General features: G+C 45.0%; 1 protein-coding gene and 1 long non-coding RNA gene across 4 annotated transcripts in view; one reads left to right on the forward strand and one right to left on the reverse strand.

Annotated features, from left to right (window-relative positions):
* The first annotated feature begins 3,046 nt into the window (after positions 1 to 3,046).
* Positions 3,047 to 11,655, forward strand: LOC121632604. The gene is made up of 3 exons (XR_006008931.1): positions 3,047 to 3,254; positions 7,721 to 7,727; positions 11,645 to 11,655. It is a non-coding gene; the product is annotated as an uncharacterized LOC121632604 (long non-coding RNA).
* Positions 3,851 to 13,334, reverse strand: part of LOC121632602 (cGMP-dependent protein kinase 1-like) — a 75,962-nt gene continuing 66,478 nt past the window's right edge. The window contains exons 1-10 of one of the 3 annotated variants that reach the window (XM_041974234.1): positions 10,953 to 11,622; positions 10,775 to 10,871; positions 8,372 to 8,511; positions 8,166 to 8,255; positions 7,152 to 7,293; positions 6,908 to 7,071; positions 5,612 to 5,734; positions 5,480 to 5,542; positions 5,332 to 5,398; positions 3,860 to 4,592 (exon numbers count right to left, since the gene is read on the reverse strand). In XM_041974234.1, coding sequence (XP_041830168.1) covers positions 4,494 to 4,592; positions 5,332 to 5,398; positions 5,480 to 5,542; positions 5,612 to 5,734; positions 6,908 to 7,071; positions 7,152 to 7,293; positions 8,166 to 8,255; positions 8,372 to 8,511; positions 10,775 to 10,871; positions 10,953 to 11,107 — 1,140 coding nt within the window. In that variant the 5' untranslated portion in view covers positions 11,108 to 11,622 and the 3' untranslated portion in view covers positions 3,860 to 4,493. Of the gene's footprint in view, positions 4,593 to 5,331; positions 5,399 to 5,479; positions 5,543 to 5,611; positions 5,735 to 6,907; positions 7,072 to 7,151; positions 7,294 to 8,165; positions 8,256 to 8,371; positions 8,512 to 10,774; positions 10,872 to 10,952; positions 11,623 to 13,334 lie in introns of those variants that run through there. The other 2 variants (XM_041974233.1, XM_041974235.1) reach the window with 2 other exon arrangements.

The following is a 13,334-nucleotide window of genomic DNA, read 5'->3' on the forward strand; positions in this document are numbered from 1 at the left end:
CTGCTACACCGGATTCCTTCAGGCGCACACGCTGGTTTGTTACCTGCTTTATATTCAAGCTTGCTTGATGCAGCATGGACAGTGTAGATGTGTGTAATGTGTGTAATGTGTGTAATGTGTGTAGATGTGTGTAATGTGTGTAATGTGTGTAATGTGTGTGATGTGTGTAATGTGTGTAATGTGTGTGATGTGTGTAATGTGTGTAATGTGTGTAATGTGTGTGATGTGTGTGATGTGTGTAGATGTGTGTAATGTGTGTGATGTGTGTAGATGTGTGTAATGTGTGTAATGTGTGTAATGTGTGTAATGTGTAGATGTGTGTAATGTGTAGATGTGTGTAATGTGTAGATGTGTGTAATGTGTAGATGTGTGTCCACTTTGACAGAGAGAAAAAGAACAAAAGAAAATAAATGAAGAAGACATCAGGACGTTTTGTGGCCTTTATTAATTGAACTGGTGCAGCTAATACACATACACACACACACACACACACAGGCGCTGGCGTGGGACGCTGCAGAGCTGGAGGCGACACTGGGCCGTGGAGCTGACAGATTTCAGACAGACTGCGGCCTCCAACCTCGTGGTGGTGCTACACGTACGAAGGGAGGTAAGGCTCCACCAAACTATTCAGGCAGGACTTTTTGGCCAGGTGTAGGCACTCTGCTGGGTCTGGTCATATCATTCTGTCATGGTTTGGCGGACGCAGGTAGAAAGCAGGTAAAAGTGTTTAATCCATAAACCAGAAACTCAGAAAACACAGGACAGGGAAACAGGACGGATGATGTGACAAAGGCTAACTGAAACCAAGGAGAATAAATACACAGGGTGTGTCCCAATTCAGGGTCTACACACTTGGAAGTCTGCTTAACGTTGGTGAAATGGGACAGCCTACCTAGTCTACAAGAATTTCCCATAGCAACAACACAGGACGTTGAATCACTTAAACCTCTGAAATTACTCGTAGGAAACGTCAGTAGACGCCGAACACGGAGCGGCAACACCGACAGTAAATAAAAGAAAAAAAAAAAAAACACAGTTTGAGGCTCTGTTGTTTTCCAGCCGGTACACACTTCATTAACCCCTTAAAAGTAATTGAATATCAAATATTACCGAATTTTAATGTCACCATTTAACAAACATGCTTTAAATGTACTTGATTTTGTAACGTATATACTAAAGTGTAGTTAAAAGAACGTACTTTTTTTTAAATAAAACTTTATTTAAACTTAATACGACTCTTCTGAGGTTGCTGATTCGCCACCGTCCTGTGCGCAATGAATTGTGGGAGACAAGAGGCCGTGAAGGATGCATCACCAGCAGCCTTCGTTTGAGGCCAAACGAAGTGCTGATTCGAAGGATGGATTCGGAGGGTCCTTCTAATTCTGTGAATTGGGACAGTACTTCGCGCACCGCGATGACGTATGTGGCCGACGAATCAGCACTTCGAAGTGTGCAGACCCTGAATTGGGACACAGCTACAGAGGAACTAACTAGACACAGGTGAGGTGAACAAACAAGCAGACCAGGTGAACTAATGAAACCAAGAGCAACACAGACCTAAACGTGACAATGAACCTGCAGCCTCCGCTACCGGGAGTTAAGGGTTAACATCTCGTTTCCGGGTGTAACGTCAGGTCTGTAGATGTAACTATAAACATGTGTGGTATCCACAGAAAGTCCAGAATCTCAGCTACCAGCTCAGTAAAACCATTTCTATCACCAACAAACACAGTTAAGACAACAATAGTTAAAAGACCAGGTACACAAAGTCCGAAACAACATGTAAACACAGATGATGTTTCCCCATGAACACGAACCAACGGCTCCTCTACTGAAAGCTCACATCTCACAGATTCCACAGCTGGAAGTTTCATCTCGCTACAACCAAGATTCACCGAACCAGAGGCAGAAGAAGACCCGATTTATGCTGCACGCTTGGAAAAAACATGTCTTAGCTCTGCTGTCTGGCCTCAGAGCTTCTATCCACCAGGATAAAACCACATTTAGTTAAAAAATAAAAAAACACAATTTTACTTATCATCTTCTGGGAGCAGTTTCCCTCCAAAAATGACATTTTTCTACCATCTGAATGGGTGTAGATGGACAAAGAGAAATGTGGTTCTTTTTCTTCTTGAAGTTTCAGACAGAAAACGTGACTTCATGTTAATAAAGCCACTCTCTCCTGATTCCACCATCACCGCTGCAGCAGGACCAGACATGGAGGAAGAGGCCTGATGCAGCCTCTGTATGAGGTTCCTCTGGTTCAGACCAGTAGCAAGAAGGTTGAAGACAAAACTGAATTAATGTGCAATAAAAAAGAAATAACTTATTAAATAATGTGTTACCGCAAAGAGAACACATTAACGTGCCCAACCCTAACACATACATACACATACACACACACATACATATATATATATATATATATATATATATATATATATACATATATATATATATATATATATATATATATATATATATATATATATATATATATATATATACACATATATATACATATATACATTTTCAGACGTTAAAAAACACAGAACCCCTTCAGGTTGTTCTTGTTTATTATTTTTATTTGGTTTCTAACAGTCACAACCATAAAACTCGGAAAGAAGCTTTCTTCAGTTACCAAGGCAACCACTAATAATACTGATCTTAATATTAATCGTAACCCGTAAACAACAGAAATACGTTGGAGCAATATATACAAATAAATCTGGAAGATTCATCACTAAAATAGAAACATAAAACTTTCTGGTATAAAGGAGTCACATGATGCGGCCTGGTGCTAAGCTAATGCTAACTGAACACGGTCCATGCATTCGTCATGCAGCGCTGAGATTTCAGAACACTGGTCGTTTTACAAAAATATCACAGCTGCTCGTACAAAGGCTTCATACAAAAGTAGAACAACTGCTTTTTACTAAAGGTCACAAAATACAGCATCGGTACAAATTTTAAGAAACGCATGAGTCAGCATTTTATGGGTAAAACAGAAGCTAAATGTCTGTATCAGCTCAGCTGTTTTCCACCGGCTTTGTGGCTGCAGACTGTTCATCTTCCCCGGCCTGAAAATGAAAGCTGCAGAGGATCAGAGAGGCCGTCTGGAGTTAAAGGTGTAGTCTGTGGTTTGTAGTGACATCTAGTGGCACATTGACCAACTGCAGCCAGACTGATTTAAGATTCTTCATCACTGATCAAACTGAAATTAAAAATGTACAGAGCATGGCTGCTGCGTCCATGTTCAGTCCAGCTTTTTTCTTCTAATCCGGCTCCATTTGTTGGGGAAGTTGCTTCCTTTGGGATATTGTAAAAATGTAGGTCTTGGTTATAGGAAGTGGATTACAAAACAAAGTGCATTGTGGGTTCAGTGCACGGCATTGTGGGTAAGCACAACAAAAACATACACGCTATGGGACGATAGGAGAAAAGTCAAACGTGGAAGATCTCGATAGTTCTGAGAGAAATCTGACGAAGCTGCGAGGACCTGATGCAGCTCCATGTTTTACTCTGCTGGAAACACAAGCTGTTAGTAGGTTAATTAGTGGGCGTGGCTTTACCATCAATGACCTGGATGTGGGCGGAGCTTGATCTCTAGCTGGACTGATGGGAATCAGAAAAAATAAAGACTGAAATCTAAAATCTTCAAAAGGCCTTTTTTCCAAAACAAAAATCAGAAACTTTCCGATTCTCTTTGAAAAAGCTATTTGAAAATATTTTTGCTTCCAGCTGCAAAAGAATTTTCACTTTTTACTAATTTTCTATTTTATTTTTTTTTTTTATTTTATTTTACAAGGTCAGAAAAAGTTTTTTGTTTTCAGTCTGTTGCATATTTTCACCTCCAAAAACTGAAATATAAATAATTATGGAACATTAATTAAATAATTCTATAATAAATAATCGTTACATGATATAATAATATTTAATCAAATAATTCGGTCTAACTCATTGTTGGCCTTCTGTGTTTTATGTTATTTCTCTTAAAATCTTTTTGGTCATTTTTGATTTGTCCAGAAAAATCATCAAAATTTATTTTCAGCTGAAAAACAAACGAAAACAAACTGAAATATTTTTTCATTTTAAAGTTATTTTTAAAATGAGATAAAAAATGACTTCCTTCCAGTAAAACTGGAGTTAGATAACAGACACGATGATGAAGGACTGATGATGTCCATCAGTGTCTTCAGGACTAGAAGCTTTGCAGCCATAAGGGGACAGACGAGAAAACATAGAGAAACATCTGGAAAGTTCCAGGTTCTGGTTCACTGAAGTTCCAGGTTTTCCTGACAGGAAGCACAGATCCGGCAGAGCTGAGCTCATAGATGTTGAAAACATGCAGCAGAAGTCTCCAGAAACCCGCAGGTTGTTTCATCCTTCCGGTGTTTGGTACCATCTCCAGAACTGGAGCCACCATCCCGAGGACTCTGGTCCATCTCCATCCAATCCAGCTGGTCTCCACCAGGTCTCCACTCAGTCACGTTCTAAAAGTCGTAATCCCATCCAGAGTTGTCGTCTAGCGGCGGCTCGTCCACATCTTCAGGGAAACTGTCGAAGTTACTGGTGTCGATGGGAGAGGAGACCTGGACAGAAGAAGAAGTCAGACACCAGAGAAACACCCCAACAGAACTCGATGCATCACGTGGAAACATTCAGACCACCAAAGTTCCAGCAGGAGGCGCTCTACAAACCACACAACCTCTGGATGTTTGGAATGAACATGGCGACAACAAAGAAGGTTCACTTTAGGTTTGAGATAAAAAAGAAAAGGGAGCAGCTGTGGTCCAATGGTCGCAAGGACCCGCTGACAGATACCGGAAATGCCAGACCCCCGCCAGACCGCAGCCAGACCCCCACCAGAGTCCCACCAGACCGCCGCCAGACCCCCACCAGAGCCCCACCAGACCACCAACAGACTGCCGCCAAACCCCCACCAGACCACCGCCAGACTCCCACCCAACCACCGCCAGACCCCCGCCAGACCACCACCAGACCACCAACAGACCGCCGCCAGACCCCCACCAGACCACCGCCAGACCACCCCCAAACCCCCACCAAACCACCGCCAAACCACCGCCAGACTCCCACCAGACCACCACCAGACCCCCGCCAGACCCCCCCAGACCACCCCCAGACCACCGCCAGACCACCTCCAGACCACCCCCAGACCCCCGCCAGACCCCCACCAGACCACCCCCAGACCACCGCCAGACCCCCGCCAGACCACCCCCAGACCACCGCCAGAGCCCCACCAGACCACCATCAGACCATGCTGGAAGCTGGTGATCTCAGAGGAGTCGATGTAAACAGGTGAACTCTCACCTCAGGTATGATGGGCGGAGTCAGAGTTCCTTTCCTCAGACCCTCCCAGTTGAAACCTTCGAACCACCTGAACACAGAAACACACGAGTTTCACGTCAGGTTGAATGAAAACAACAGCTGGTGGATGAAGGATGAGGACGAGTCTTACTTGTGCTTCTGGATGTCTTTGACTCCGTTCTTCAGGTTCCCGAGTCTCTCCGAGGGATTATCTCTGTGGACGAGGACAGACGGTGTTAGATCTGACCTCTGCCGGGGAAGCGGGATACAACGTGCCTCCTACCTGCACAGCTTCTTGATGAGGTTGGCGGCGTTCTTCGTGATCTTCTTGGGGAACTCGATCATGTCGATGCCTCTCAGGATGATGTTGTAGGTCTTCATAGGATCTGGACCTGAGAAAGGAGGACTGGAGACATAAACAGAGGCTGAACAAAGACTGAAAGACGTTTGGGTCTTCCGGATATGGAGGACAGAAACTGCCAAAATAAAAAAAATACAGAAATATAAAAATAGTTAAAAAATTAATTAAAAGGCCAATAAATTACACAAAATCTTTTCCATTAAATAATTGATCAAAGGTGACATAAATTGATATTTCTTTTGTCATATTCCCAAATGACTGGGAAACCACGGAGACCTGGAAGACATCGTTGGGAATGTTACTACGTGCGGTGATCAGCCAAATAAAATAACTGCCAAGTAGCTAAATGCATATTTTCCCGTATGTTTGTCCTTCCACGTGATGGAAACTGGTGTCATTGAGGAATATAGTAACAGGATTGGAAATGTTGACACGGGGCACTGGGTTCTGGTGGACCGGGTTGTGGTCCAGAGGGGGGTCCCGGTGACCCACATCCGGGCAAGGGAAACCTTGGTCCCTGCTTCATCATGGGGGTGATTTGAGCCGCACTTCGTCTGGTCCCTCCCCTAGACACCTGTTTGCCACGGGTGACCCTACCAGGGGCATGAGCCCCGACAACATAGCTGCTAGGATCATCAGGACGCACAAACTCCTCCACCACGATAAGGTGGTGGCTCAGGGAGGAGCTTACTGTCTATATATATATATATATATATACATATATATATATATATATAATACGCCCCGTCAATTACATAATAAGGCAAAAATGCATACAAATACAAAAATGTAAAAAGAAAGGAAATAAATATGCTTGGAGAAATAAACAGAGGAAGAAAACTGCAAGTAAATATAACTGAATGAAAAAAGGTCAATATATATAAAACTAAATAACTTGGGGGACAAAGAAAAGCAAAAAATAAAGAAATAAACATGGATAAAAAAAGAGCGCAAATAAATAAATACAGCTTAAAATGAAATAGAAAATGGAATAAATAGGGGTATTCATACAAAATTAAATTAAAACAATTAAAAATATATATATAAAATTATTTCACATTTTATGAATTACTAAATGGACAAACGATTAAATTTTTACATAGAATTTTTTAGCCTGTTATGTGGTTTATTTAGGCTCATTTATATTTATGTATTTATCTTTATTTTTGGCCCTTTTGTTCCTCCGTACCAGGACGGCACCATCTGTTTGGTCCTCACCTGCCAGTCAGCAGCTCGTACATCAGGACGCCCAGCGACCAGTAGTCTGCAGAGACGTCGTGACCCTTGTTCAGGATGATCTCCGGAGCGACGTACTCCGGCGTCCCGCAGAACGTCCATGTCTTCTTACAGAAGCCGATCTTCTTTGCAAAGCCAAAGTCCACCTGGAAGGTACAGAACTGACCATGAGAAATCACCGTCCTTCACGTCATCCTAGCTTCATCCTGAAGATGCAGTTGGGTACCAGCTTGGCGTATCCTTGGCTGTCCAGGATGAGGTTTTCAGGTTTCAGGTCTCTGTAGATGATGCCTTTGGCGTGAAGGTAGGCAAAGGCTTCGACCACGCAGCCCGTATAGAACCTGGTGGTTGAGTCTTCAAACGAACCTCTGAAACACAGACGGACAGTTTCCTGAAGAATTTCAGACAATTTCATCCTCGTCAGGATGCGACTTCTAACCAGGATCAGTTCTGGTCTAGTGTCTGGTGGTGGTGGTAGACTGGATCCTGATAAAGCTAGCTCCACGGTGGGGGCTGTGGGGCTGATGATACTGGGTCTTGGATCTGTCTCCACCTGATTTGTGTCCTTCCCCTTCATTCTTATATCTTCATCTAGAAACCAGACTGGTTCCAGAATCTATCCACACGTTTCTCTACTTTAAAACCAGCTAGCAGCCTTGCTAGCCTCCTGTTTAAATGATACTGGATCATGTAGCACTAGCTTAGTCAGCACTAAGTAATGTGGACACTGAGCTTCTCTTTGAGAATCTTTATAGTTTATTTTCAGCTCCAGTGTGAAAATCTTGATGAAGTGAGTTGCTGTGTCGTCCCTTAATATACTCATTTAAAACTAAATATGACCTGGTTTCCCCACATTAGCTTTAAACTAATCTAGTGCTAGCATAGTACTAGATTAGCACTGCTATGTAGCTTCATGCTAACATCAAGTTAACAGTCTTACATAACATTAGTAGTTGTAGTCGCACAGGCACTAAATTTCCATGCAAGTCTGGAAAGATGTTTCTATCCTCCTCCTACATCCACTTGTGACTCATCTGGGGTGTCCAATCAGATTTCAGAGTTGTCAGTGCCACTGACTAGCTCCACCCCTGATGCCAAGCCATTGAGGAGACAGTTAAAGGGTTAAAAACTTGATTCAGTATCAATGATCAACATCAACATTTTATCACCAGCCTCAGAACTGAGGCAGTTCTACCTGCTGGTACAAGAACAGGTGTTTACAGGTGTGTTAGAGGTGTACCTGTCCCTCAGTATGGTCCACAGCTCTCCACCCAGACATGCCTCCATCAACATGTAGAGATATTTACTGTCCTTGAAGGTCCGGTACAGCCTGAACCAAAACAACAGAAGCCCACCCTTCAACAGAACTGGATTAACCTGAAGAACTGATGAAACCTCACAGAGAATTCTGCAAGGTGGGACGGGTCCAAAGATGGAGGTTCTGACCTGACGATGAAGTCGGAGTGGGCCTCGGTCATGATGTGCTTCTCGGAGCGAATGTGCTCCTGTTGCCTCGTGTCCACAATGTATCGCTTCTTCAGGATCTTCATGGCGAACGTCTTTGCCTCTTCGCTCTTCAGCTGTACCTGAACAGAGACAGACAGAGCTGGTAACCATGGCAACAACAAGCCCAGTCAGCTGGTAAACATAGTTAGTCCTCATTCCTCTAAGCTGTAGCACAGGGAAGCAGCTGTTTGCCCTTCTCAGGATCAACGTCAGCATTCAGGCTGTAAACATCCTGCTGCTTATAGAACATGACACAATCCTCTATTCCTGGACCGACTCTTCACGTTATCTGAGCTTGGACATGTTGGAGACGCCGCCACCAGCAGCTGGACGCGTTTCCTCCGTCAGGACATTCGTTTGGAGCTTTCCACCAGCAAACATCTCTTGCTATGATGTGCAAGGTTTCTGTTTCTCCCTGAAAGTCAGAGCTTGTCGTAAAGCTCAGTCAGTTTATCACAAATCATTCGTCATCTTTAACTGGTTCCATTAAGCTGGGCTGGTTCCAGGTTCTGGTCTGATCCAGTCTGGACTGGTAGATGCTGCAGCTGCTGGGAAGGTGAATTACTTAAAATTACTTCCTCTTCGTCTGAGAATCTTTCAGGAAAATTTCCTTCAGTTTCAAACTAACCACAAACATTTCCCTTCGGTCAGAGCTAAGCTAAGCTAACTGGCTTCTCACAACTGACAGAAGGGCCTCTGGATCCTCTTCAGGAGCCTCAAGTCTTCAGGAGCCTCAAGTCTTCAGGAGCCTCAAGCCTTCAGGAGCCTCAAGTCTTCAGGAGCCTCAAGTCTTCAGGAGCCTCAAGTCTTCAGGAGCCTCAAGCCTTCAGGAGCCTCAAGTCTTCAGGAGCCTCAAGCCTTCAGGAGCCTCAAGTCTTCAGGAGCCTCAAGCCTTCAGGAGCCTCAAGCCTTCAGGAGCCTCAAGTCTTCAGGAGCCTCAAGTCTTCAGGAGCCTCAAGCCTTCAGGAGCCTCAAGTCTTCAGGAGCCTCAAGTCTTCAGGAGCCTCAAGCCTTCAGGAGCCTCAAGCCTTCAAGAGCCTCAAGTCTTCAGAAGCCTCAAGTCTTCAGGAGCCTCAAGTCTTCAGGAGCCTCAAGTCTTCAGGAGCCTCAAGCCTTCAAGAGCCTCAAGTCTTCAGGAGCCTCAAGCCTTCAGGAGCCTCAAGTCTTCAGGAGCCTCAAGCCTTCAGGAGCCTCAAGTCTTCAGGAGCCTCAAGTCTTCAGGAGCCTCAAGTCTTCAGGAGCCTCAAGTCTTCAGGAGCCTCAAGCCTTCAGGAGCCTCAAGTCTTCAGGAGCCTCAAGTCTTCAGGAGCCTCAAGCCTTCAGGAGCCTCAAGTCTTCAGAAGCCTCAAGTCTTCAGGAGCCTCAAGTCTTCAGGAGCCTCAAGTCTTCAGGAGCCTCAAGCCTTCAGGAGCCTCAAGTCTTCAGGAGCCTCAAGCCTTCAGGAGCCTCAAGTCTTCAGGAACCTCAAGCCTTCAGGAGCCTCAAGCCTTCAGGAACCTCAAGTCTTCAGGAGCCTCAAGCCTTCAGGAGCCTCAAGTCTTCAGGAGCCAGGGGCCTTCCTGTTTTCCTTCAGACAATAGAAGGTTTAGTGAGTCAGGTAAATTTAATAGGACTGAAAACCTTTAGGACGTCTCTGGATTCTGGAGGAAATGTGTCTCAACATTTCGGGTCATTTATTCCAGAACTTTTTAAGTTTCTCTTTAAACTGCAGGAAATCTTCAGAGGACCAGCAGAGCAGAAATGGTGATTTATTGGAGGAGAATGAGACACTGCGGCAAATCTCCAGGTTCTGGTGATGATCTGGAAACTGGGTCATCTGCGCCCTGTTCAGGTCAGACTGGAGGTCAGAGGTCAAACCAGAGTTACGTTCTGATTAAGCTCTAAAAATACCTCCAGATGAGCGGTGGGAGACCCTGAGCAGGGATTCCTTCCTGTTTTGGGCAAACCCTCTGCAGGGTTTCCCTTTCAACCTTTACTACTTTCCACCCAGAGAAACCCGACTCCTGACCCCCCATCCCACCCCAATTTCCACTCAATCAATCTGTCGGATCAAAGAAGACGGAGAACTGATCATCGGTCAGAAGTCTGAGAAACCGAAGCTGCTGCCTGGATGACGTCAAAGTCCAAAGTCCAGCTCCGTCTGGATCACGAGGACTGGTTTCCAGTTACCTGCACCACTCTACTGGAAAAATACTGGAAATAACTGAACACACACGTACATACACACACACACCCACACACACACACAATGCATCTGCTTTCTGTGTTTTTCTATGAATAAAACCAGTCTGAAACTGGTTTTAAACTGGTCCAACTCAGATCTTTCTCCTGGTTAAATCCTACCAGCTCAACGCGTCCAAATCCTCCGACTCCCAGCGTGTCGATGATGTTGAAGTCGTTGAGCTTCAGGCTGGAGAAGAAGGCATTCTCCGCTTCGTATCTGCAAACACAAGAACACAGCAGAATATGCTGGGAACGTTCAGACTTCCAGCTTTCCCAGGAAAACATCCTGCACCTGTACCTGCAGCACTTCACCACGTGGAAGAATGGGAACTTCTTGGAGGTCTGGATGGAGAAGGAGGTGATGGGGAAGGAGAGGGAGGCGGTGGGAGGAGAGGGCAGGCTGGCCAGGCGCTCTCTCTGCAGCCTCACCGGGGCGGGAAGCAAATCCCGCATTTTCAAACTTTATTTACACGGATCAGGAAAACAAGTCTGGATCAGTTCAGGGATGGAAAACTGTTTCAGGAATGTGGTTCTGTCTGACCCAACGGGGGAGATCTGACAGGTTCAGAAAGAATCTGGAGCGTTGGTTCCTCAGGGGAACATTGGTTCCTCAGGAGAAGGTTCTGCAGAGCGTCCGTAGGAGAGCCGTCTCAAAGGAGGAGCTCCACGTCCAGTTCACATGGTGGGGGTAGGAGCGGTGACAGCAGCGGACCCTGGGGGTTCTGGTGTGGTGGTACCGGTGTTGCGCTGAGGTTGCCAGATCCTCCAGCTCTCTGTGCATGAAGGTCGGAAACAAGGTGGGTGGTGCAGAAAGTACAACACCTTCAGAACCGAGAGAAGACCGCAGAGGATGGCATCACCACAGAGAAGATGAAGAGAAGCTCCAGGAATCTCTGAGTCTCAGCCGGCTTCGTCTGAGCGCGCTCAGACTGAGGAGGGAGGAGGAGGGTCTGCAGTGGGCCAGTGCTGCAGGGTGAAATGTCACCTGAGAGGACAGCCGCGCGCTTGCAGCCTGCTGCTGGTATTTTTAGCAGCTGGAAACATTGCTTAGAGGTTTTCCTGCTAAAGACAGGTCAGTTATTAAAGAGGCTGCAGGACATGCTGTCCCAACCCGAAACTGGAGCAGCCAGAGGCTTCAGGGATCACCAGAACTCCCCTCAGTTCCCGCTCAGGTTTCAGCTGCAGGAGTTTGCCTTCATGTCTGAAGGTTTCTCTGAGGGTTTAATGTTGCTGAGGGACCCTCAAACTAAAACAAGAACAGCTGGTTGGGGTTGAGGCAGCAGTGGCTCAGGTAGTAGAGCGGGTCGTCCAATAGTCCAAATCACAACATTGGGCAAGACACGTCAACCTCATGAAGCCAACGTGAGAAAAGGAGCAGGATGAAGCTAATTTAAGCTCTTCTCCACAACCAGCCCCAAACTTCCATATTACCTGAAACATGTTCATAAAAAGTAGAAAATTAACAGATTAAATATGTAAGTCATTATGAGAACAGCTGGTTGTTAAAGCCTCCTTCCTCGCTGGACCTGGTGAAAACCAGGTGTTTTAAGCCAAGTCAAGCCTGGACGATGCTGGAGCTCCACCCAAGGTGGTCCACAGCCTCCCTCCGCAGACAGAACCACTACACCTTTATAATGTTCTACGTGACCCCCCCTCAGATTATAACCCCACCTCAGGTAAACCACAGAATATTTCCAGGAAGTAGACAGTGAGAGAGTAGACAGTAGACAGTGACGGGTCTGGTGTTCGGGTACCCTCTCCAGTTTTCGAATGTGGAAACACAAAAAAATCTGTCTCAAACTGCCCCGACCCGACCAATTGGTGGAAACGGCACTAAAGTAAAAACAGACCGACTTCACAACTGTCTTCATGTGATGCTGAAATTTAGCAGGATGTCGATCTCATTGGAAGTCATTAAGCACAACTTTGCAGTTAAAGACACCTCAGGAGGGAAAAGAGGTCAAACTGCAGCTGCAGAGAGAACAATGCTAACTGTGAGGGATCCGACTGCTTCCTGGAAGCTGTAGCATCAGGTTTCTGCAGAAACAGTAGCTGCTGTCGGTCCTTCAGGACGAGGAAACGCTCTAAAATTAGCTTGTGATAGAAAGAGATTAACAACTCCTGATGGCAAGAAGCTGCAACATGGAGAAAATATTCTGCATTTTCATGGACTCTGAAAAACAAAATACCAATGAAACAAAAACATCTTAATGTAAAGTTAATGGAAATGTTTCTGACTGTATGAACATATTGGTGTAATCTACTGAATATGATCTTATGAAGATGTTCATTTAGTTTCTGTTGTTTTTTATGCTTTCCTTTTATTTGTGTGAAACTAATTTAAAAACACACATGAAACAGTTTTAATTGGTAAAAAAATAAAGTCACAATATCATGATACTAAAGGTCAGTTAAAGAGAAAAAACAATATGAAGGACATACAAATGCTCTGATTTCATGCTCTGTTTTCTATTTACTGTTACCGTCGCAACAGCCATGACTGACAGCAGGACTGCTGTGTGTATTACATCTGTACCATAAGAGGTACATGACCGACTGTCACCTAACACACAGTACAACACAGCTGTGTGTGTGATCGTCCTCCATATATCCTCCATACATACATCCTCCATACATCCTTGATATATACTCCATATATACTCCATACATCCTCCTTACA

Source organism: Melanotaenia boesemani, chromosome 21, assembly GCF_017639745.1.
Source record: "Melanotaenia boesemani isolate fMelBoe1 chromosome 21, fMelBoe1.pri, whole genome shotgun sequence".
NCBI lineage: Eukaryota > Metazoa > Chordata > Actinopteri > Atheriniformes > Melanotaeniidae > Melanotaenia > Melanotaenia boesemani.